Source organism: Poecilia reticulata, unplaced genomic scaffold (genome assembly GCF_904066995.2).
Source record: "Poecilia reticulata unplaced genomic scaffold, P_reticulata-male-v2 Scaffold_78, whole genome shotgun sequence".
Lineage (NCBI taxonomy): Eukaryota > Metazoa > Chordata > Actinopteri > Cyprinodontiformes > Poeciliidae > Poecilia > Poecilia reticulata.
In genome coordinates this window covers 21,735-42,516 of record NW_027675176.1, presented here as the reverse complement: position 1 = coordinate 42,516, position 20,782 = coordinate 21,735, and the positions used below count along the sequence as shown (strand labels likewise).

General features: G+C 37.5%; 1 protein-coding gene and 1 long non-coding RNA gene across 2 annotated transcripts; both read left to right on the top strand.

Moving 5' to 3' along the window:
- Nucleotides 1-449: 449 nt before the first annotated feature.
- On the top strand, nucleotides 450-3,067 carry LOC145550539 (uncharacterized). The gene is made up of 9 exons (XM_081604433.1): nucleotides 450-1,202; nucleotides 1,322-1,425; nucleotides 1,503-1,775; nucleotides 1,968-2,061; nucleotides 2,172-2,239; nucleotides 2,328-2,549; nucleotides 2,645-2,707; nucleotides 2,786-2,917; nucleotides 3,002-3,067. The coding sequence occupies exons 1-9, from the start codon at nucleotides 1,091-1,093 to the stop codon at nucleotides 3,065-3,067; spliced, it is 1,134 nt and encodes a 377-aa protein (XP_081460559.1). The 5' UTR covers nucleotides 450-1,090.
- Nucleotides 3,068-3,234: 167 nt separating this feature from the next.
- On the top strand, nucleotides 3,235-19,076 carry LOC145550540 (uncharacterized). The gene is made up of 3 exons (XR_014086428.1): nucleotides 3,235-3,334; nucleotides 4,420-4,465; nucleotides 19,037-19,076. It is a non-coding gene; the product is annotated as an uncharacterized LOC145550540 (long non-coding RNA).
- Nucleotides 19,077-20,782: the final 1,706 nt, after the last annotated feature.

Genomic DNA, 20,782 nt, shown 5'->3' with positions numbered 1-20,782 from the left:
GCTACTTGGATGGAGTCGGCTTGTAGTGGCTAGCTACTTGGATGTAGTTGGTGTCCAGTGTAGTTGTATCTATTTCTACTATAATATAGAAGTTAATTCAGAATATTGTACACCAAGCACCTTTTGTAGTGTGGATTTCAGAGTACAGTAAATCTTTATCCTTATGCTTAGGGTTCGAGTGGATTAAATGGAAGAAAAGTTTCTTCAGAGCTACCGTAGACTTCCATATTACTGGGTTGCAGACAAGTGTTATTTACCAGGCGGAGAATTCAGATGTTGCTCAGGAAGAGGATTTATGCAGTTTAAAAAAATGTTTGCTAATAACATTAGCATTCTGGGATCATCCAAGTTGGGATGTATAATTGTTGGCATTCAGGCCATTGAAAATGTTCATTAGTCTTCTTGTATAAGATGAAGTTTGTAGCACAAATGGTTATTTATAATTTATTTAATGCTGGGTAAATCCCCAATATTATATCAAGTCATTTTTGCCAAAACAATATGGATCATATGTTAAATTGACATCTTTACTTTTGAAATTTTTTAACTACACCGACCCATTTAGGGCTTAAGCACATAGCTATGATGCATTTTGCTCCGTTTTTAACTGGAAAAAACCAGTTACTGATTACCATCTGCATTTTGTTTCATTCAGGTTGTGTATCTGTAGTCGATATTTTTAATTAGTATAATACGTGATATTCATGAGAAACATGGTAGTATCCTCATTCAAATTTGAGACTTGATGGGTATTTTTTGGATTTAATTCATTTTTAAGGAAAATTAGGGGTTTTAAGCTGTGAAAGCTGCATTTTGAGGTTGCTTTTTTGTTTGCTTTTTAGAATTAACTATTTTAGTTGGTACATTTTCTACTGCTGGATTTCTTTTAGTGATTTTCATTTTTACATAATGTAAATTATGAAAGCTATTATTTAAAAAAAAATAAATTTTATTTTTTATAAAAGCAATGGCAAAAATCTTTACATTTTTGTGCAGTGATGTTTAATATTTTTTGTTTTTAATACATTTTTCAATTATATTGCTGTAATCATCTATAAATCTGTATGCCACTGAATCCTTTAATGTTTAAATGCAGATGCCTAGAGGAAAATCTTATCGAAGATCTCTGGCTGCTCTCCGACGAATGGAAACAGCTCGAGTCCGAGTAGGAATCCCAGTGACTTCCAGTGATTTTGTTTCACGTTGGTGTTTATTTTAATTACATTTTTTAAATGTGATGTATTTGTATCATGAAATATTCAGAGTACCTATTTAACTTGTTTTAAAATACTTATTTCTATTTTTGCTTGTTCTTCAATAGGGAGTGGAACCGGCTGGCGACATCGAGTTAAAGACTGGCCCTCCAGTTCATTTACCAATCATTGTCACAAGCTTGTAATTCCGGAGGAGCGCTCTGATGGAAAAGTAAATGTAATTAGAATTCATTTCAAATGGAATGTTTACATATTTCTCATCTTTCTATGTTTTTCTCTGTTTTAAAGTTTGTGCTGCTGATTGGCGCGTCTCATCTGCGATCGTTTGCTGATGGGATTGTTAAGATTTCGGATGGGTGCATTGATTTTGGAGTGATGTGCACTCCTGGTGCGTCTGCAGCTGACTTGCGCATTGAGGCCTACCACGCTGTTGTTCCCCGTCAGCCTGATGCTGTCTGTGTAACGGCTCCTTCAAATAATCTTACTGCATCCCTTAATCCAGAGGAAGCGGGAGAGGAATTTGAAAAGTACCTTTTGACCGTCTTGTATCGTTGGCCTAAGGTATGTACTGTGTTTTCAGCAAGAATGTAAAGCAGTGTTCATTAATTTTAGTTTGCAGAGACCACTGTCTAGCATGTTTTAGGTATTTCCCTTTTGCTAGACATATGTAAAATGCAGAGCAATGGTCACTGAGGTGTGGAATTGAGAAACGGTGATATAAGCATAAATGTCTAAATGGGTTGTTTTTCTTAGGTTTTTTGTACTGGCTTCCCCCTGCGCTTGACTGAATCCCTAGAGAAGCAGAACTTGTTTCAGCAAGAATTTCATCGCAGGGCAGCAAAGCTTGGTAGGTATTTAATACGTTTCTCTTTGGTAAAATGTATTATAGGTCTTTGTATGTTGTGTTTGATGAACGGAATGTATGATTTTTTTTTATTTTTATTCTGGTCTTTTCAGGTATCCCCTATTTTCCTGTAGCTGACTACTTTCCTCTGAAGCGTCTCAATCTGTGGAGCCCTGATGGCGTGAGTACATAGTCATTTTCAAAATAGGAAGGTAAAATTGTGCATTTCTATGGAATGTTAATTTTATCTCTCATTGTAATGTGTGCAGATCCACCTCAGCGATGACCACGGCATGCCCATTCTCCAGAAACTCATGTGGATGTTTGCTTATCGATATCTCGAAATGTCAACTCCAAAGCCACCGGTACAGAGTCAGGCAGCTACTGGTTACAAGCCAAGATTTGTTCCTCGCATTGTCGTGAAAGGGGAGGAAAGAAGAGTCCCATCTTTGCCATCTTCAGAGTGGACTCTTGTGAGATCTGGCAGAAAGGTATCGATATATTTGCAGTTTCCTTGCAGTAGAAGAAAGATGTTTCTTTAACTGTTAAATATCTTAAACAACTCATATGTGCTCTATCTTTACAGAGGAACCACTCAGGGGAATTGGAATCTTCTGATTCACTGAAGACAAGGGTGGTTCATCACAAGGTATTTGAGGCTTGTAGCGATTTATAAGATCTAATTGTAAATGTTACTGGTATCTTAATTAAAATTTTTATTTTGCAGATTGATGGGACTCCAGTATCGTTAAGAAAGTGTTCCGTTCTGTTGAATCCTTCCCGTTTTTCACCTGATATCTTGGTTGCCATGGAAACGGTCTCTCCATCAGACCTTTCAGATGTTCACACAGGCAATGAGGTAATTTGCAGAAGACTGGAAGTACCATTTACCATCTTAGTATTTTCTTTTATAAAGAATCCAAACCTGAACTGTTTTTTACAGACAAAGTCTGTGGAACATCAAAAGAAGTCAGCTGGGAGACAGCAGGTTTGTGAAAGCATAAGTTAATAATTTGTTATTGTAGAATAAAAGTATTTTGCAAATTAAGGTTTAATGTATAACAAATATTGAGTTGTGTTTTAACTGAAAACACGTTATATTGAATCTTTGTTGACTTTTTGCAAAGCAAGTTTAATATTTTGCTTTGGTCTCATTTGGTTTTAGGTTGAGGCGAAAGCTAAAGCAGCCAAGATGTCTGTCTGCAATGTGCTGCCTTGTGAATCTCAAGAGATGTTGAACTGTCTTGGTCTGTCGGCGAGTCCTCCCAGCCAGTTGGTATGTATTGTGATGTTTATCGTTCTGTGTAATAAGAAAAATATTTTCTAATTGTCATAAAATCTAATTTATTTGGAATAATACAGTATAACTTATTTGTTTAATGTGTTATGCATAATGTTGGATATGTTTCATTCCATAAGATTGAAACGTTACATGTAAATATTTTGCAGGGACAGATTATCTGTACAAAAAGTAACAAAGTGTAAGCAATTAATCAGAATCCCCTCAATGAATTACTGAAATATCAATTAACTATTTAAGATAATGCAAAAGTTATTTCTTTGGATTGTAACAATGTTTCAGATGTAGTGTTAGCTTGAGTAGATGTAGAATTTCTAAAATAAAGAGGAAATCTTAGTATATATTTTAGGCCAAAAATGCTCAAGAGATCATGCTTATTTTGATTTGAACATAAATGCAGCAGAAAAGGGTGAGGTTTTCAATTGTGTTGGAAGTGCTTGTACATTTTTATTTTTTTGGATGTAGCAGTTGTGCATGTCTACTTTCTTAAATACGTTTGAAGGTAATATGCTAAATGATGTCATAGTTTACTGGAAATGCGTCATTTGTTTGGAGCTTAATGGTGACTGCTGTGTTGGCACAAATATTTATATAAAAAGTAATGGTACATGTGGTATACTATGTACAAAATGAAATATAGATGGGTATCATGTTTAATGTTATCTGATTTGTCTTTTGGAGAAAAAAGTAATGCAAGCTTGCTTTCTAACATATTTTAGATGAGAGTTAGACTGTAGGGAATGTTTTGTGTCCTCTGACATTTATAACCAATTAACAGAATGCAAAGAAAAACACTGATTGCAGGACCACTGTAATACATATTTTAGCTGGAACCTCTCTACAATAATCTTTAATTGCTTGTACATGTTAGTTATTTATGTTGTAAGAAATGCTAAAATGAAACATTCAAATTATGTGTATATATTTTACAATTATTTGAGATTATTGAATAACTTAAGTAATTGTTTTGTGCAGTTCCGCTAAGCATTTTTCATTTAAGGAAAAAGACTTAATAAAGTGAAAATATAGAAGTCTTAACGTTTTTAAAATTTCCATTCTAGACGCTTGAGAGGAATGATTGCCAGTGCACGCCGACGTCATCCAAAGGTAAGACTGATCTTTTATGTAGGTGTTCGGAGGGGTTGCAGTCGGCTCTTGTCCCAGGGACATTTTTGGTAGTAGGGTACATCTGGGACCCTCATGTCATGCAGTATTGTAGCCGCAATAAAACATCACATTTCTCCCATTTGTACCTGGAAGACGTCAGATGTAGATGAAGTCTCTGTGCAAGGTCGCAAGTTGGCGGAATATATTGCTCGAGAAAGACCCAGCATAGGCTCAAAGCCAGAGTTGTCCAAGTTGGTTCAAGATCAGACTATTTTCGGTGGAAAGTGGAATGTAGGAATTTGTGACATGGTGACATGTGATTTTGACCAGGAGGGGGAACTCTTTGAACTATTACAAATGTATTTGATGAGAAATGGAATGTGTATCTTTTCTCTTCATGATGCAACTACCTTGGTAATCCAGCATGGAGAGTACTTTGCTGTTGTAGACTTTGGAACACGGAATTCGGAGGGCTTAGCATCAGAATCTGGTACGCCTGTAGTGGTGTTTAACACATGCTTACTTGATTTAATGGTTCATTTGAACAAACTTGGGGAATCCTTATATGCAACCGAATATGCAATCTATGCCATTTCTGTAAAAGAGATGTGCAATAATATGGAAACATGCACAGCACTGACTGAAGACACACACTCTACAGATGCATGCCATGCTTCCAGTAGCCATGTTGCATCATTCAGTGGGTCATTTCATCAGGGTGATGATCGCTTTACATATGGTGGACTTCAGTGTGCAGCCATTAGTCTTGTTGCTTTAACAAAGCACACACTGACAAGCGTTTTTTCGTGGAATATTGAGATATTGGACGATGTACTGACTGTAGGTGATAAGCTGTACACAGCTTTGCATGACAGCCATTTAATCAGTGGTGGACATGAGCTTCTTGCTATTCCAGACTTGCCTGAAAATATTCATGTTGATGGACAGCATTTTGAATGTTTTTATCATGCAGATTATGCTTCTGGAGATGTGGATATACTGGGAGGACAGTTAATAGAGGAGGGTGTGCTTACTACTCTCTGGGATGGATTGAGTAAGATGTGTGGAAAGTATGAAACCTGCTTTATGACAGTATGTGGCAGTACTTGCGCTCTCATCAGTAATAGTGGGCGTTATGCTATTGTAGACTCCCATGCACGTAACAATGAGGGCATGGTAGATGCACATGGTAAGAGCGTTGTTCTTTACTTTAACTGTATAGATGATGTCTTTGCATATTTTACAAGGCTTTCTGCTGAACTGAATGTCACTCGGAGGTTTTTTGAGATCAGTGGAGTTGATATTGTTCAGATGGACTCAAGTAAAAGTGTATCTGAACATTCAGCTGCTGTTCCAAGTAGCACTAGTCTGTTTGAAGGGAGCAATGGTGATATACAGGAGGATTCTTATGGAGGACATTCATTACAACTGCAAACATCAAACAGGGATGATGGTGATGATGATGTGGTTGTTACTGATGTCCAAAATAAGGAATTGTATTTTAACCCCATCTCTGAAGACATTGCACGGTCATTGTGTGGCAAGTTGAATGTAGAGTTTGAACGGGCACATTCTGTATCTTCCGTGGTTGGTGAACTGGGTGTGCCATGTATGACAGAAAAAATAGTAGGTGATGGAAACTGCTTTTTTAGAGCACTTAGTCAAGCTGTCAGTGGCAATCAGAAATCTCATCGCAAAATTCGGCTTGCTGTCACAAACCAGTTAAAAAAGAATTTCCAAATGTATACAAGTATTCTCAGAAATGAGTATTGTTCCATGTCAGAATATATTAGGACTTCAAGGATGCAATATGTTGGCAGTTGGGCAACTGAAGTAGAGATTCAAGCAGCAGCTGACTTTTTTGACATAAATATCTTTACTTATTGTAGTGATAAATGGCTTAAATATACATCTACAAACAGTTTGTGCAATCATGGTCTCTATTTGCAAAATATTAATGGTAATCATTATGAGAATGTTCTTTGTGTAAAGCAGCCCAAGTCACAAATATGTTATGGTTATTGCACAAATCAAGATGTTTCTGGGAAATGTAAAACTCGGAAAGCTATTGCAAAACAAAAGATCGCTCTTGTAGAGATGGTCAAAACTGAGAGTTTTGTGCAAGAGGAGTGTGTGGGTATTTTGCAAGATGATCAAGAGACTTTGCTATTTACTCCCCTGTCTGAAGTTACTGCTAAAACTCTGTGCAACAAACTAAAAATAGACTTTGAAGAACACAATTTCCAACCAGTAAAATTGGGAGGGCCTTTAGGAAGTGTGTGTAAAACTAAAAATATTGTAAATGATGCCAACAGTTTTTTCAGAGCTATATCTCATGTACTCAGTGGTTCACAGAATAATCACCGTAAAATTAGACTTGCTGTAGTTTCATATATAACCAAGAATATAGAAGAATGTGAAGAGTTTCTGGGAAGAGATTATGCTTCTGTGTCAGAATATGTTAACCAGTCACAGATGAAGTACTTGGGTCACTGTGCTACCGAAATTGAGTTTAAATCTACTGCAATCATGTTGGGATTGGACATTTATGTATTTAATGGCACACAGTGGAGCAAATACAGTTCAAAAAACAGTAATTTTACTCATGAAGCTCTGTATCTTCAGAACTGTAATAATCATTTTGATGCTGTTATGTGTGTAAAGCAGGCTAATAAAGACTGTTGCTTTGAACTTTGTAATCCAAATGGTTCATTACAGACAAAATCCATTCAAACAAGATCTTCCCAAGTACAGAAAGATACAAAACAAACTGTAACGAGCAATAAAAGAAACTACAGTTTTTCTATGTATTTAAGACAAAAAAGGAATGGGAAGGAAATGATCAAATACAAAACTCAAATGACATATATGCAAAAAGTAAAATTTAAGCAGAATAACAAATACAAGACAAATTTTTTATACAAGGAAAAGAAGAAAAACTCGAGTAGAACAAAATATCATGATGATGAGACTTATCAAAAAAAGGTTCAGCTGAGGACTATTAATAAATATACTAAAGACGAATCTCATCGAGAGAAACTGAAGCAAATTGGCATTGCGAAATATAAGAAAGACGAATCTTATCGAGAAAAACTGAAGCAAATTGGCATTGCGAAATATAAGAAAGACGAATTTTATAGAGACAAACTGAAACAAATTGGCATTGCGAAATATAAGAAAGACGAATCTTATCGAGAAAAACTGAAGCAAATTGGCATTGCGAAATATAAGAAAGACAAATCTTATCGAGACAAACTGAAGCAAATGAGCATTAAAAAGTATAATGAAAATGAATCTCATAGACAAAAAGTAAAAGAATCAAGTAAAAAGCAATACCTTTATCCAGGACATAAGTTGCACATAATATCAGATGTAAAGCTAAAAAGACGGGAGATTAAAGAAAAGTCAAAGGAGTTTGATTTTGTTGTTGCACAATTTTTGGAGAAGGTAAAAGAGGGGCCAAATTTTGTTTGTTGCGTTTGCTTTCGTCTGTTGTTCAAGCATCAGATATTGAATTGTCACAAAGACCAGTACAGAAAAACTAAAGAAATGTCTTTAATTGCAGATAAATGTATAAGTAACGATTATGTGCATAGGTGTGATGATGTGTGTGCATCTCCATGCACTCTTAATACCTGTCGAAATAGGCTGTATATCTGTTATTCTTGCCATTATAAAATGAGCAAAGGTCAAATACCCCCAGAAAGTTCATGTAATAATTTATCTGTTGATCCCATCCCACCTCAATTGGCATGTTTGAATACTTTGGAGCAACACTTAATTGCTTTACATATACCATTTATGAAAATGCTGGCTTTGCCCAAAGGTGGACAAAATGGAGTGCATGGACCTGTTACATGTGTCCCTACAAATATAGTTGAAACTTGCAGCCTGTTGCCAAGAAGTAATATGGAAGGCTCTTTGTTACCTGTGAAGTTGAAGCGTAAATTGACATACAAAGGTCATTATGATTATCAGTATGTCGATTCAATGCATGTCCAGGAAGCTCTTCGGTACTTGAAACATTGTAATTCTCATTATAAAGATGTAGAGTTCAATGAATCTTGGATCAATGAGTTTTCTCCAGAAGAAAATAGTTCAGTTTTAATAAAGAATGAAAGTGTTAAAGAAGATGAGGACATGTCCATAGATGAAAATGATGATGACCTTTTACATGACAGACAGCAACACTGCATGTTCCAGGACACTTGTCTTATGCCAGTAGATATAGGACAAGAAGCTTTGGATCAATATGTTGATAATGTGTTGAATATTGCACCAAGTGAAAATAATAACCCGGTAAAATTGCTTTCTGATTGTACAAATGAAGCAAAATGTTTCCCTGTTTTGTTTCCTTTGGGGTATAATACATACCATGAAAAGCGGCAATATCGTTTGACTTTAAGCCGCTACTTTAATAACAGACTTCTTCATGCTGATGGTAGATTTGCACGTAATGTAGAATACATCTTCTTTGCTCAATACATGTCAGAACTGGAGCAAGTTGTCTCTAAAGTGTCTATAGCATTGCGTAAAGGCACAAGTCCTACATTTCAAAATATGACTGAGGTATTAAAAAATGAGGACTCTTTAAATAAGTTGTTACAGTTTGATGATGGGTATCGCTTCTTGAAACCCATTCGAGGCACACCTGCCTTCTGGCAGTCGGCTCAACGCGACTTGCTAGCTTGTGTTAGAATGTTGGGAAAACCCACATGGTTTGCCTCATTTTCTTCTGCTGATATGAGATGGAAAAATTTACTTTACAGCATTTTGAAGCAGGAAGGGCGAACGCAGACTTTGGAACAGTTGCAGTGGGCAGATAAGTGTGAATTGCTGCGTCAAAATCCTGTTACTGCTGCCAGAATGTTTGATTTTAGATGGCATGTTTTTGTTAAAGAAGTTTTAATGTCTCCTTCAAATCCAATTGGAAAAATTGAAGACTACTATTATCGTGTAGAATTCCAGCAGCGTGGTTCTCCCCATTGTCATTGCCTTTTTTGGATTTCGGGTGCTCCAATTCTCGACAAGAACACGGATGAAGAGGTTACTGCATTTATTGATAAGTATGTAACATGTGGGACTTCCGGTTGGAATGCGTGAGGAGTAGACGCACGCTTGGACTGCTGCTACATTTGTGCTTTCTATACCTTTTTAGAACCCCATCTCCTTTATAAAGATTACATTTTTTCTTTGTTGCTGTTGTTAATATTTCTTTCAAACTTACTTCGTCATGTCCAAGGCCAAAGGAAAATCCTCTGAACGAGAAAGAGATGCGCCGCCGGCTACTGCTAGCATAACAATCGCGGACATTAGCTCGCTCCTTGGCAGTCATAAAGAGGCCCTGTCTGCGGAGTTCAAGTTGTCTTTTGAGTCTCTGAACTCCACACTGGACAGCATCAACTCTACTATGACAGATCACGGTCAGCGTATTTGCTCATTGGAAGATAATGCAACTGCTAATGACGCGCGCTTGCTGCAGGTGGAGAAGGTGTGTGCTAATCTTCAAAAGAAAATGAGACGCTGAGAGCTAAAGTGGTGGATCTGGAGGGGCGCAGCAGGCGCCAAAACATTCGCATTGTCGGTTTACCAGAAGATATAGAAGGTCCCCGGCCATCCTCGTTTTTCTCAAAGCTTTTGACTGAAGTCTTCGGTAAAGACACGCTCCCTTCCCCTCCTGAAATAGATCGAGCGCACCGCACCCTCGCCCCCAAGCCCGCCCCGGGATCCCGTCCTCGCCCTGTCATCCTGCGCTTCCATAGATTCCAAGAGAAAGACCTGATTATCCGCGAAGCCCGCAAGAGGGGCGCACTGTCTTATCAGGGGCATAGGATCCGCTTCTATGATGACTACAGTCCAGAGGTTGTGAAACAGCGCGGCGAGTACAGTGGTGCCATGACTGAACTGTACAAGCGGGGATACAAGCCGGCGTTGCTATTTCCTGCGAAGTTGCGCATCACACTCCCGAACGGAGATAAGAAGTGGCTCCCGTCGGCCGCGGATGCGGCTAAATTCGTCCAGGATTTGGGTCAGGATTAAAAAAAAAAAGAAAAGAAAAGCGTAACATTCTGTTGCCTTGGAAATCTAACATTTTTTCCTTTCTTTTCTCAATTGCGTTTAATTATTTCCCTAATTCAGTGCGGCTTGTTTGGTCCATTTGTTAGTGAATAATACTGTATTTACATTACATATACACAGCTTGATCACTCTAAGATATAAGGAGTGGGGTTCTAATCTATCTGTTTTTCCATAATGCGGTTGCAAGGAGTTGGAATTTTGGAAAAAGGAAGTATTAAAATATGCTGATAGGTTTATCAGAGTTCTGGTGCCTGCCTTTTGCGACACCATTTTTTTCCCATTTTTATTTTTATTGTTTTTTCTTTCCTCTTTTTATATGTGTGTTTTGCGGGTCTTCCTTATCTGCATGTATTGGTGCTACTCATTACATATGTGCTACAGTTCATAGCTCTCTGTCTTTTTCGTATCTATCACACCTAGGGTGTTATGCCAAGTACTGACGCCCCATTGGCACCACCAGGGGATTCGTTAAGATTTGTTAGTTGGAATGTTAAAGGGTTGAACTCTCCTATAAAGCGTAAAAAAGTATTTAATCACCTAAAACACTTAAACACAACAATTGCTTTCTTACAGGAAACACATTTAAAACTGTCAGACCAGCTCAGGCTTCGCAGTGGGTGGGTTGGCCAGGTGCATCATTCATCATTTAATAGCAAGGCACGTGGGGTTGCGACTTTAATACATAAATCTGTTCCCTCTCTGTGACCAAAGTCATGTCCGACCCTAACGGCCGTTATATTATTGTCTTGGGAAGAATTAGCAGTAGCAATCTGGCATTAGTAAACATATATGGTCCGAATTGGGATGATGAGGACTTTTTCAAAAACATTTTCTTCTCACTTCCTGATCTGAATAATAGCCAGCTCATTCTCGGGGGTGACTTTAACTGCTGCCTTGACCCTTTGCTTGACCGTTCCTCAAGCAAGTCATATTCAGTCTCTAAGTCTTCCAAAGTTTTACATACATTTATGCAGCAATATGCAGTCTCAGACGTTTGGCGTTATTTCAACCCTAACACCAGAAAATTTTCCTTTTTCTCCCCAGTGCATTCTACTTTCTCTAGAATTGACTTCTTTCTCCTGGATAACAGACTGCTCTCCTCAGTTAGGTCATGTTGCTATAATCCATCGTAATCTCAGACCATTCTCCTGTCATCTTGGATCTCTCTCTCCCGGGTAGACCTGCTTCACGGCCTCCGTGGCGTTTTAATTCAGTCTTGCTCAGTGATTCTGTTTTTGTCAACACTATGAATGACCGTTTAGACTTGTTTGTCTCCTCTAATGTTACTCCAGATGTATCTGCAGCAACAGTTTGGGAGGCATGTAAGGCATATTTACGGGGGAGATAATAGCTTACTCGACATATCTTAGAAAAACAACCACACAAAACGGCTTATCCTATCTAGTGCTATATCTGACCTGCAAACAAAATGTGCAGAGTCCCCTGCTCCAGACCTTATAAAAAGTTTGTTGATAAAAAAGGCTGAATTTGACACACTAGCCTCTGACGCAGCTGCGGCACTATTATTAAAAAGCCGTTATAGTTATTATGAGTTTGGTGACAAGCCCAGCAAAATTCTTGCTCATCAGATTCGGCAGAGAGCTTCAAACCAGCACATCACTGAAATTAACATCTCCAATGGGACTTCTATTAATCCACAAACTATTAACAATCAGTTTAGAGACTACTATTCCACTTTATACAGTTCAGAGTGTTCACCCGATCAAGCTCACTATGAAAGTTTCTTTGATAATTTTTCTATCCCTACAATTGATCCAGAAACTGCCTCTGACTTAGATAAACCCTTTACGTTCGCTGAGATCAAGAGTGCTATATTATCATTGCAGAGTGGAAAATGCCCTGGACCTGATGGCTTTCCATCAGAATTCTATAAGGTCTTTTCAGACAAACTATCTCCCCTTCTGCTTAACATGCTTAAAGAAGCATATGAATTTGGTGTTCTCCCTCTCACAATGCGACAAGCTACTATCTCCCTTATCCTAAAGAAAGATAAAGATCCACGAGTCTGCAACAACTACCGGCCAATTTCATTGCTCTGTACAGATGTCAAGATTTTGGCAAAGATGTTGGCAAAACGTCTGGAGGTAATCATGACCCAAATCATCAACCCTGACCAGACAGGCTTTATTAAAAACAGACACTCCTATCATAATATTAGGCGGTTGCTAAATATAATATATTCAACTACATCAGCTGATACCCCAGAAGTAATTATCTCAATGGATGCCGAAAAGCTTTTGATCGAGTAGAGTGGTCCTATTTGTTTTACACCTTACGACGTTTTGGTTTTGGTTGTTCCTTTATTTCCTGGATCAAACTGTTATATACTTCTCCATTAGCCAGTGTCCGCACAAATAATGACCACTCAGAATATTTTCACCTAGGCCGTGGAACTCGCCAGGGCTGTCCACTCTCACCTCTTTTGTTTGCAATTGCTATAGAGCCTCTGGCTGCAGCCCTTAGATCCAGTCCCATGCACGGCATTACAAGAGGTGGTCTGGACCATAAAGTCTCTTTATATGCTGATGATCTGTTACTTTTTCTCTCAGACCCAGAGACCTCAATGCCTCCAGTATTAGACCTGCTTGAAATTGTAATGGCATACACCCTTTATCTAAGTCTTATAACAATTTTAGTAGCGCAGAATACATTAAGCCCTTTAAGTGCCCCGTTTTAGTTGTTTTCTGTTTAATTTATATTTTATTTTCTGTCTGTTACCTCTGCTTGTTTATTTTTTAGTTATCTACTTTGTATCCATGTACTTATGGAATTAATTGCTAGATTTTTGTTTGTATGTGTCTTGTTCTATTTTTGGTTCTTGTCATTTATTAGTTTATGTTTATTCTACAAAGTACTGTCTAAAGTATGACTTGAATGTCTATGTATGATGCTCATTGTTTTGTTAAAAATCAGAAATAAAAAAAAAAAAATCAAACAACAAAAAAAAGTATGTAACATGTGAAATTCCAACTGAAGAAGATCCATTGTTTGAAGTTGTTACATCTGTACAGCAGCATTCAAAACGACATTCAAAATCTTGTAAAAAGAAAAAAACGTTTGTCGTTTTAATTTCCCACGGCCTGCATCTTGCCGAACCTTTATTTGTCGTGGTGAATAATATCAAGATCCAGTGAAGACTTGCAAATGCAATTTGGATAAAACTGATGAGGCACATTGTGAATGTCTTAGCAAGGACAAGAAAAGTTGGGAACAAATTGAGAGAGATAGAGCAACTGATATTTTAACTAGTGTAAAGAATGCCATCTCGGATGAGAACTGTACATATAGTACTGTGGAAGAAATGTTTCAAGCTTTGGGGATAAGTCAAGGTTTATTTGAAACTGCATATAAGCGATCCAGTAGGAATACTCATGTAGTGTTGAAAAGACAAATTAATGAAATCTGGATTAATCAATATAGCAAGCCGCTGTTAAAAGCTTGGAATGCAAATATTGATATCCAGTACTGTGTTGATGCATATGCATGCTGTGTTTATATAGTATCTTACATGTCCAAAAGTGAGCGTGAAATTGGCCTTCTGTTGGGAAATGCGCAGAGAGAAGCAGCTAAAGATGGTAATGTTAGTGCTAAAGAGGCTTTAAAGACACTCGGTAGTGTCTATTTACATAACCGGGATGTTTGTGCTCAAGAAGCCGTGTACCGACTGACCAACATGCATTTAAAGGAGTGCTCTCGGAAAGTTGTTTTTATTCCAACAGGTGATAATATTGTGAAAATGAGTTTACCCATCTCTGTTTTGAGAGAAAAAGCTTCATCTCAGGATCTTACCTCAGAAGACATGTTTATGACCGGTATAGTTGACCGCTATAAGAATAGGCCGAATGAAGATGTGTTTTCTGATATGTGCCTGGCTACGTTTGCTTCAGAGTATCGTGTTTTGTCAAAAAATGAGAAATGTAGAAATTCAGTAAAGTTGAACAATGGCTTTGGGATTGTTGTAAAAAGAACTCGGACAAAACCAGCAGTTGTTCGATATGCACGTTTCTCTGAAACAAAACAACCAGAAAAGTTTTATCAAAGTATAATGCAGTTATTTCTGCCTTACCGCTCTGATAGTGAACTTAAACCTGCACATTGTGAAACCTATGGTGACTTTTACAGGACTGGTGTTATTGGATTTGTTGATGGAACAAAACATTCTGTAAAGTCTGTTGTAGATTTAAATAGGAGTGAATTTGAGGTGGAATCTGATCATTTTGAGGCTGTGGACAATGTTACTGGTGATGTAATGCTGGAGGATACATGGGCCGAGTTGTGTCCTGAGGTTGAATTGGAACGCTTGGAGTGTGTGGAATTACGAAAAGAGAAACCAATAGAAAATGATGCTCAGGAACATATTCCTGATTTAAGTTCTAACCCTAAAGACATTTCAGTATTTGAGAAAAAACAAATGAGTAGATCTGAAGGCCTTGCATTGATTAGATCTTTGAATGAAAAACAGTTTTCTGTTTTTTATCAAATCCGGCAGTGGTGTTTAAATAAGGTTAATGGAAAAAATCCAGAACCACTGCACATATTTATTACAGGGGGAGCCGGTACAGGAAAAAGTCATTTAATTAAGGCAATTGAATATGAATCAAAACGGTTATTGTCCACTGTGTGTAGGTTTCCTGATAATACATGCGTATTACTGACAGCTCCCACTGGCATTGCAGCGTATAATTTAGAAGCGACAACAATCCACACCACTTTTTCTATTGGAAAGGATGTACGCCTACCGTATACTCCTTTGGGCGAAGATAAACTAAATTCCTTGCGTGTCAAATATGGTGATCTTCAACTTCTTATTATAGATGAAATATCAATGGTTGATCACAATCTCTTATCATATGTTAACGGCCGATTGCGTCAGATTAAACAAACCACGAAAGTATATGGGGGTATCAGTATAATTACTGTCGGCGATGTCTATCAGCTCCCCCCTGTTCGAGGTAAGCCGATATACGCTGAGGGTGTTGCCACAAAAATATGGTCAGAGTTATTTCAAATTGTAGAATTAACTGAAATTGTGAGGCAAAAAGATGCTGTGTTTTCCCAACTGCTTAACAGGATGAGAACTCGTTCCAAAAGTACACCAATGCTGCCTGATGATATAAACATTTTAAAACATTGTGAAACGGGTGAGGTTAGCTCAGCCTTGCACATATTTGCGACTAATAAACAAGTGAGCGAGCACAATATTCATCAATTATATCAGACTTGTCCTGAATTTGTTAGAATTGGGGCACAGGATTATGTAAATGATAAAAAAAACGGAAAATTGAGGTTGCTAGAAGGGAGTCATGCAAAAGCTTCAAATACCTGCTTATCAGAAGTGTTGTTATTGGGCAAAGGAGCACGTGTTATGTTGTGTAAAAATGTGGATGTTAATGATGGTTTAGCTAATGGTGTTGTTGGTACTGTGACAGAAATATTAATACCTGAAAAGGACAAGTTTCCTAAAGTTGTCTATGTTAAATTTGATGATGATCGAGTAGGCATGAAGAAGAGGAAGAGCTGCCACTATGCATTATCAGATTTAGCAGGATCAACACCTATTGAACCTGAGGAGGACAGAGCCACTGTTAAAGGCGGCTTGCGGCGGCAATTTCCACTCAAGTTAGCATGGGCATGCACTGTACACAAAGTTCAAGGAATGACTGTTGAGGAAGCTGTTGTTTCTTTTAGTAAAATCTTTGCCCCGGGACAAGCTTATGTGGCCGTGAGTCGTGTTAAAAGTCTTTCAGGATTGACGATTCAAGATTTTGATGAAAAGAGGATATATTGTAAGGATGACATTGCTGTTGCTCTTGAGGATATGAGACCCCTTTTGAGTGGATCTTTTCAGTTGGACCGATTTAACAAATCTCCTTTTACTGTATTCCTGATGAACGTGCAAAGTTTATCTCGGCATGTAAAAGATTTGGCTTGTTTTACAGAGAAATGGAAACCTAAATGTGTTGCTGTTACAGAAACATGGTTGACTTCAACTCAAACGGATACAGTAAAAATTGATGGTTACAGTTTCTCCAACCGTCCACGACATTTATCTTATTCTAACAAGCATCCACAATTGAGTGTGTTGCAAGACCAACAACATGGTGGTGTTGGCATTTATTGTGCAAATGACATTGAATTTGAAGTTCTGCAGCAGCCAGAGCTGAATTTGGAGTGTTTGGTGTACCGGTTTAGTCATTTAAAAATGGTCCTTGGGGTAATTTATCGCCCACCATTATATCCTCTGTCACTATTTAAAATAAATTTACAAATTTTGTTTGATTGGCTTGAAAAACAAAGCGACACAATAGCACTGATTGGAGATTTTAATGATGATATTTTGAAGTCATCAACTATCTCAAAATTTATGTCTGATAAAGGATACCTACAAATGGTTGATCAGCCAACCACTGAAAAAGGTACATTAATAGATCACGTTTATGTTAAATCAGAGATGCATAAAGTTGAAGCCGTAGTTGTGCCTACATATTTTAGTGATCACGAGGGAGTAATGTGTGTTTTGAGCAGTTGTAATCATGTGATGTTTTGAAATATTTGGTTTTTCTTGATGAAAATGAATTAAAAATGTTTAAGACTGCAAGACATTGAGCTACATTTGAAAGAGTGATGGCACTTACAAAAATTGGGCACTTTAAACACAAGAAGCCACCACATTTTATTTGTTGCTCAAAACATTTTGATGGTTAGTCTGAAGCAGTTGTCCATATGCCGCACATAAACGGCAGTGGCTCTGTTTTCACATGGTGCCAAATGGTATCTTAGGCTGAAGTGAACAGTTGTTCCATATGCGCACATAAACGGGCAGTGGGATGCTGTTTTCACATGGATGGCCAAATAGGTATCCTTAGGCTTGAAAAGTGAAGCAGTTGTTCCATATGCGCACATAAACGGGCAGTGGGATGCTGTTTTCACATGGATAGTCAGGGAATAATTAGAAGATACCCACTCCAAGACGACTGCAGCTGTCTCCGAACTACTGCCTCCTCAATTAAATTTGGTTAAGCACATTAATAAGAGGGAAAGACAGGGAGCAAAAACAAGGGATGCCCACATCCCACTTACACACACCTGACATACAAAAGGAAATGGGGAAAGATAAACCAAACCAAGGGGTCTTTGAGCCCCGCTTGCACTCACAACACTTGCATATCTACACCACACAATCATATCAGATTGAGGTTCACTGATCAGAGGAGGACAGTTCCTACATAAATTGGAATTTAAAACCTCTCCTTAGAAAAAGGTTTCGTTTCTGCATTAAGTTATTTATTAAACTTTGACAGATGAACAATTGGATACACACCTAAAAGGAATAATGAAAAAGCAACATTTTAATAATGATATTTAATGTCCCTTTGGGATCAATAAAGGATTTTTGAATTTGAATAATGATTAATATGTACATGTGTTAAATCTTTGAAGCTGTTCTTAATGCAGGGTTTGCTTTACCTTGTCACATAGCACAAAAAAAGCAAAGGCAGTTTATTGGTACTTCCATTTGTGGAACTGGGTTCAATTCCCAGGACTGCCCGACTACATTTGTGCTGACGATTGAAGGTAAAAAAAAATTAAAGTATGAAACCTCATAAGCTTTAAATATTTAAAAAATTATATAAATGAACAGTTTAACATTTTTTCCTTAATCTAAAATTGGGAGTTAAATAGAAAAATATCTGCATTTGCTTTATGCAATGAGTCAGATAATTTGCAAATTATCATGTTTAAAATGCCTCATATTTAAATGTACAAAAATGAAATCCAGGTGTAACTAGAGCTTTTTAACAAACATTTTAGCATGTACTATTTGTTTGAAATCATAATTTATGGCTACATTCATTACAAAGCAAAAACAAATTTGAAGGAGCATTTTAGCAAGATTGTAATATAAAATCATACACAGGAAAGAGTTGAAATGTACAATTCCACAAATTGGTGATCCAATTCTAGCTTTCTCCTGTTATGTTTAACCTACTATTGTTCAATAATTGACAGGTAAAGAGTTTATCATTTAAAAAAATAGTTTGTATGATGTGAATTATTGTACAACCATGGAACACATTGAAAACAAGCAGAAATTTGAAACCTCTTCTTAATATATATATATTTTTTGCATTAAGAAAGTGTACCAGGAACAGTATTTCATTTTTGTTAGATTAACGTTAATTTAATTTTATTTAAAGATTTACTTGAGAATAGAATCTTTCTGTATTTTTAGCAAAAACAAATAAATCATTGTTTTGTTCTAATGTGGGTTGAGTTTCATCTGACCAACTGCACTAAAATGTCTTAATGGACATGGTTAGTACACAGTCCATTCTATGTTGAAATGTACGAGTATTCAAAAAGTTTAATTATAATATAAAGCATTTCACTAAAGTGAGGGGGAAAAATGTTTAAATTTAAGATTTATTTATTTTTATAACCTGGTTGATAAGGTCTGTTTTTTTTAAACAGGTCAGATTTCTCTTCGGAGTTCAGTTCCAGATTCTGTTTCAGGTCCAGGACTCTCTCTCTCTGCTGCAAAGTGGACCAGACTGATGAGCTGGACCCATACAGCGCATCAAAGGAAACATCATCTCATATCAACTAACAACCAATGAAGCAGTTAAACTGAAACTACTTGAATTGTAGAATACAGTCCATTCTATGTTGAAATGTATGAGTATTCACATGAGTTTCATTATAATATAAATGTATTCACTACAGTGAGGGGAAAATGTGTTGATGTAAGCTTTTTTCTTTTTATAGAGGACCCCAGGTTAAGGTCTGTTTTTAAACAGGGCAAGATTTCTGTTACAGATTCCGTTCCAGGTCCAGGACTCTTCTCTCTGTTGCCAAGTCGACTAGACTGATGAGCTAGACCCATAGTGCGCATAAAGGAAACATCACCTCCTGTCAACTTCAAACCTGATGGAAGACATTCAGGCAACTGTCAAAACATCTTCACTCTGGAGTGGACCATTGTGAATGCAACTGGATTATTTCTGTTTTTCATCATTTTCTCATAACTCCATCAATCAACTGATTAAATTCCTTCTACAAAAGGAAAAAACATATTGGATTTTCAGAACCGATTTAAAGAATTTCTCTTTACAAAATCTCTTTACCAATTGCATTATTAAAATTAGGTAAGTTTATTTCATTAAAAGTAAAATTTAAACAGTAATGATTTATTGGTTAATGTCAAGTTGTCATAAGGATATTTGAATGTCAACTTTGTATTAAAAGTGTCATAATTTACTGATCACACTTTAACAAGTCATAATATTCATGAAGGTTTATTTATGTTCATGACAGGTAATGTTTATGAAGTTTATGACAGTCTTATTCACCCCTTCAAATAAGTGTTACTAATCTTCATCCATCCTCCATCCATTTTTCTTCCGCTTATCCGGGGTCGGGTCGAGAGTCAGGGAGGCCAGACTTCCCTCTCCTCAGCCACTTCTTCCAGCTCCTCCGGGGAATCCAAGGCTTCCAGGCCAGCCGAGAGACGTAATCCCTCCAGCGTGTCCTGGGTCTTCCCTGAGGCCTCCTCCCGGTGGACGTGCCCGGAACCCTCACCAGGAGGCGTCAGGAGGCATCCGATGGCTCACACCTGTCGAGGGCAAAGGGGTCGGGTGCATTGTGCTATGGGCGGCGGCCAAGGGAGGGGACCCTGGCGGTCTGATCCTCGGCTGCAGAAGCTGGTTACTAATCTTATTTATCAATTCATTAGTTATTTTTAATATCACTAATATATGTTATATTAGTGATATTTATTGAACGGTAAGTGGAATCAGTTATAATGGGTACATTCAAAGTCTCTATTGTTTCAGTGTGACTGCTTAGATGTGTGCAGTTTCTGCGTGCTGCCCGTACTGGACTGTGTTTGAGTTCTCTTTAATGATTTATATACATCATATCGTTATTAACACCTGGTCTCAGTCCATCCTACCACCAAGACCACAAATCATAAAGTTTAATTTTGGAGAAGTATGTCATCTGAACACTTGATTGATGCTTTATTTCTTCTTCACTTGTGTTGAGATTAGCTGCATTGTGTTTACATCAGCGCTCCTCTGGTGTAGCACAGCATCCTCATCAGATTGGCCAAGTAGAAGAGGAGATACAAGCTATTTGACTAACCAGGGAGTGCAGTGGAGTCAAGTTATATCTAATCTTTGGGTCTTTATGAGGTTCACTGAAGTCAGCCAGAAAGTC

Excerpts from the sequence above, each read along its gene's own strand:
- LOC145550539 (XM_081604433.1), top strand. The coding sequence starts at position 1,091 with ATGCAGATGCCTAGAGGAAAATCTTATCGAAGATCTCTGGCTGCTCTC. Across the intron at positions 2,550-2,644 it reads TTGTGAGATCTGGCAGAAAG|AGGAACCACTCAGGGGAATT; the intron begins GTATCGATATAT and ends CTATCTTTACAG. Across the intron at positions 2,918-3,001 it reads ATGTTCACACAGGCAATGAG|ACAAAGTCTGTGGAACATCA; the intron begins GTAATTTGCAGA and ends TGTTTTTTACAG.